This window comes from Cryptomeria japonica, chromosome 8 (assembly GCF_030272615.1).
Source record: "Cryptomeria japonica chromosome 8, Sugi_1.0, whole genome shotgun sequence".
NCBI classification, from domain to species: Eukaryota; Viridiplantae; Streptophyta; class Pinopsida; order Cupressales; family Cupressaceae; genus Cryptomeria; species Cryptomeria japonica.
This window is the reverse complement of record NC_081412.1, coordinates 342,124,014-342,128,001: the sequence shown is the minus strand read 5'-3', so window position 1 is coordinate 342,128,001 and position 3,988 is coordinate 342,124,014. Positions and strand designations below refer to the sequence as shown.

The window sequence follows — 3,988 nt, the reverse complement described above, 5'->3', positions numbered from 1 at the left end:
ATCATAGAGTTAATAATGAACTAAGTAGTGACGTCAATATGCCCTAGGGAACTAATAAGATAATGTAAACATGGTTCCGCTTGCGTTAAGAACTAAGCTCGACAATCAATAATTAACACCCAACACTAACGGTGAAACTAGTTGAACCAACTCTTGTACACATTGCCTAATTCGATAGTTGATATTTCTTGGATATATTTTTAGATTTATTTTAGATTTCTATACTAATTTAATCAATTAGTGTTCATATGATGAAAATGTGATTACAATGAACCTAATACGAAAACATGGGGATGTTTGTGTTTGTATCTTAATTAAGTAGATTAATGCGTCTCTTGCCTAGAAGCATCCATCGCTAACATATAAATCACCTCTGTCCTCTTTCCCTCCCTGTTGCATTGGTTCTTGTGTGCGTCGTTAATTATCTTGGGGTCACGTCTCTAGAAACAAGTTCTCAGAAAGAGTTTTTTCATTTATTGAAAAACTATGAGGCGTTTTAAGAGGTGCCATGCAAACATCTACTTGAAGTTTTCTTATCTATGCAAAGCAAAGCACTTTCCAGAATGGTGTTAAAATTAAGACAAGTGATCACCTAAAAGATGTTGCCAAATATTTTGGAGATGGATGGTTATCGGTAAACTCAAATATGTTAAATTGTGTCGATCACTCTGTTGCTCCCAATATAATGATGTGATTCCATTTCAGTTGTATTCATTTTGATACAGATTAGTGCTGGATCAAGTCTCGCGCTTCGTGAATTTGAATTACCAATAGGCCTTGTCAAAATACTTGGGGATTTTGATACAGTAATTTTCAAAGAAATGCTTTTAATTCAATCTTGGTTGCAGAGGGTCCATAAGGGAAGTTCTCTGATAATCAATCATTAAAGGTTTCCAATGGTATGTGTTCAAATGTACAGACGTGATGATTGGCTTTTCTCGATGTTTTCAAACAATATTTTGTTAATTAAACCTGTATCAGTGACTTCCCCTTGTAAGAGCTTATGCTGCCAGTGTGTTGTGGTCAACTGTTCACATGGAAATGCCGATGATGACCACAATGCACCTACTGTTTAAATACAGTGCTTTGCCTAAGCTTTGCCATTCCCTGCTCTGAAAGTATGAACTTTATTATTGACTTCAATCCAGCTGCAGCCTGTCATTCTTTTAATGCTCTTCGTTTTCATCAATTTCCTCACATTTTCTCTGTCTTCCCATCTTCCAGCTACAGCATATATATTTGATAGCAGTACATAATGAGCAGAATGTGCAGGATCCATCTCAAATAGATGTTTGGCAATACATTCCCCTAACTCCACATTGGCATGGAGTCTACAGGCACCAAGCAAAGAAACCCACAGAGTAGGATCAGGTTTACCTGGCACTTTGAGTATCAACTCGTGTGCCTCATCTAGGTGTCCAGCGCGGCCGAGAATGTCAACCATGCAGCTATAGTGCTCTAGTCCAGGCGTAATCTGGTAGGTTTGGTTCATGCTATGAAAATATTTCCACCCATCATGTACAAGGCCAACGTGACAACATGCAGAGAGAACAGCAATGAAGGTAATGCTGTCTGGTTTTGTGCCTGACTGCAGCATTTGATTGAAGAATTTAAGAGCATCCTCCACACACCCGTGCATGGCATATCCAAAAATCATAGCATTCCATGAAACTAGCTCCTGTTTATGAATTTTCTTGAATACTTTGTACCCCTCCTCCAAACTCCCACATTTGGCATACATGTCCACAAGAGCACTTTCTACAAAGGCATTACGCTGAAATCCGCTCCGAATTATCTCTTGATGAACTTCCTTGCCTTGATTAAGAGCAGCTAAGTTGGCGCAAGCAGGAAGAAGAGAGGCAAAGGTCACAGGATTGGCCTTAAGTCCTGTTGCTTGCATTTCTCGGAACATCTCCAGAGCTTTCTCAAAAAACCCATGCTGCACATATCCCCCAATAATTGCACTCCATGAAACCACATTATGCTCCGGCATATCCCGAAACATCCTAAGAGCTTCATCTACATATCCATTGTACAGACATCCCCCAATTAAGGCATTCCATGAGACTACATTTCGTTGAGGCATTTGGTCAAACACAAGGCGTGCATTCTTCATGTTTCCACATTTGCAATACATGTCGACAAGAGCACTAGTCACAAACACATCAGACGCAAACCCACATCTAACTACATCCTGATGAAGCCGCTTTCCGTATTGCAGGAATCCTAGGTGCGCGCACGCTGGGAGCACAGTAGCGAAGGTAAACTCGTTGGGTTGCATTCCCTCTAGTCGCATTCTGTTAAAGAACACCAAAGCCTCCTTACTCATTCCTTGCCGAACATACCCAGATATTATTACCGTCCATGACACAACAGTTCGTTTAGGCATTTTGTCAAACACACGACGTGCATCATCCAAGGAATCCCATTTGGCATATAGGGATACCAGAAGACTCTCTGTAGAAACCGGAAGCTTAAAACCTGTTAGAATGATGTGAGAATGGAGCAGTTTGGTGTGTGTCAAGGATTTGCATTGTCGGAAGAGAGAATGATAATTAGCCTCCTTAACCCACTCCATATCCTCTTTCAACTTGAATCTTATACGACTATTGCCTCCATGCAAATGATTTTTTAAACGATGTTGTTGTAATAATATTGATACCGTCTTTCTCATTTCTCATTATTTCTCACTGCATTGGGATCCAGATAAGTATACGGTTTTTTTGGCAAATCCTAACAATGGAATCTTATCAACAGTAAAAACTTTGTGTTTATTTTCCTCAAAAGCCTTATGTAGGACTAAGATTATTGCTTCCTTTAAAGCACACGGATGCATTTGTTGCACTTAGCAATCCTCTTTTAAAGCTTTACTTGATTAATATTGTTTATCTTATTATTCAAAAGACTAATTCTTACTTTCTATTGGATTTTTTCAAGGAAACAAAGTTATTTCATATTATTGTTAATTAAACAAATGTAATCAAATAAATATATGTTTATTTATATCATAAAAAGTTAGGTTGATAATTATAATAAATATTTAAAAATTAAATGTAAAAGTTTTTTATTAAAAGTCAAATGGATTTGGAAGGAACTCGGAATTTTATATACAATAAATATAAGTTTATTTATATCATTTAGAGTTAGGTTGATAATTATAATAAATATTTAAAAATTAAATGTGAAAATTATCGATTAAGGGTCAAATGAGTTTTGAAGGGGTTCAAAACCCTATATACAAAAAACTGCCATTAGCTAACAATCAATAAAAAGGCAGCCAACCCACAATAAACAAAGGATTAAACAAACAACAAACAGCAAGAACTAGTTCAATCTTTTTAAAGCCTCAACTACTTCTACTTCAAGATGGGAAACATAAAGAGAGATTTTTGAGGTCTTGAAGATCTTGATTCGACTATTCACTAGCTCTTTTGAGATGATCATGCGTACGAGTGTTGGGCCCTTTGTCCTCTTCCTGAAGAACCTATTTACCCTTATCAAAAGCATCCAAATTCACAAATTGTACCTTGGCTTCATGCATTTTCTCAAAATTTTCCTTCATTACCTTCATACTATCAACACTGTTCAAAATAACTTTATAGCTAAAGTTGACTAGGGTAATGAGATTGCCATTAATTTTCTTAAAATTGGCTTCCAATATAGTAATTTGCCCTCCTAGTCCTGCTTCATATACTCAACATCCTTAACACCTTTCTACAGTGAGGCTACCACATTCTTTCCTTCCTTCTCAGTCCACAAATCACCTTGAGTTTGAATGAGATCAAAATTAATTTGAAGGGACTGGATTTTGATATTAATTCTATTTAATTCATGGAAAAACCACTTCTGCATCCTAAAAGTATCCACTGTCGCATTCCTGGCCACTCCCAAGAGATCATTAGGGCTCTCTTTATTAGAATTAAGGAATGGGGAATTTTGTCAAGGTCTCTAAAAAATGGAGGTCTACCTTCTCTGTCAATCATCAAAA

The 3,988-nt window shown here is 37.0% G+C and overlaps 1 protein-coding gene across 1 annotated transcript; it reads right to left on the bottom strand.

Moving 5' to 3' along the window:
• Positions 1–1,090: 1,090 nt before the first annotated feature.
• On the bottom strand, positions 1,091–2,674 carry LOC131078743 (pentatricopeptide repeat-containing protein At2g13600). The gene has a single exon (XM_058016513.2). The coding sequence runs from the start codon at positions 2,672–2,674 to the stop codon at positions 1,091–1,093; it is 1,584 nt and encodes a 527-aa protein (XP_057872496.2).
• Positions 2,675–3,988: the final 1,314 nt, after the last annotated feature.

Bases quoted from the DNA above. Each gene is read 5' to 3' on its own strand.
- LOC131078743 (XM_058016513.2), bottom strand. From the start codon at position 2,674: ATGAGAAAGACGGTATCAATATTATTACAACAACATCGTTTAAAAAAT.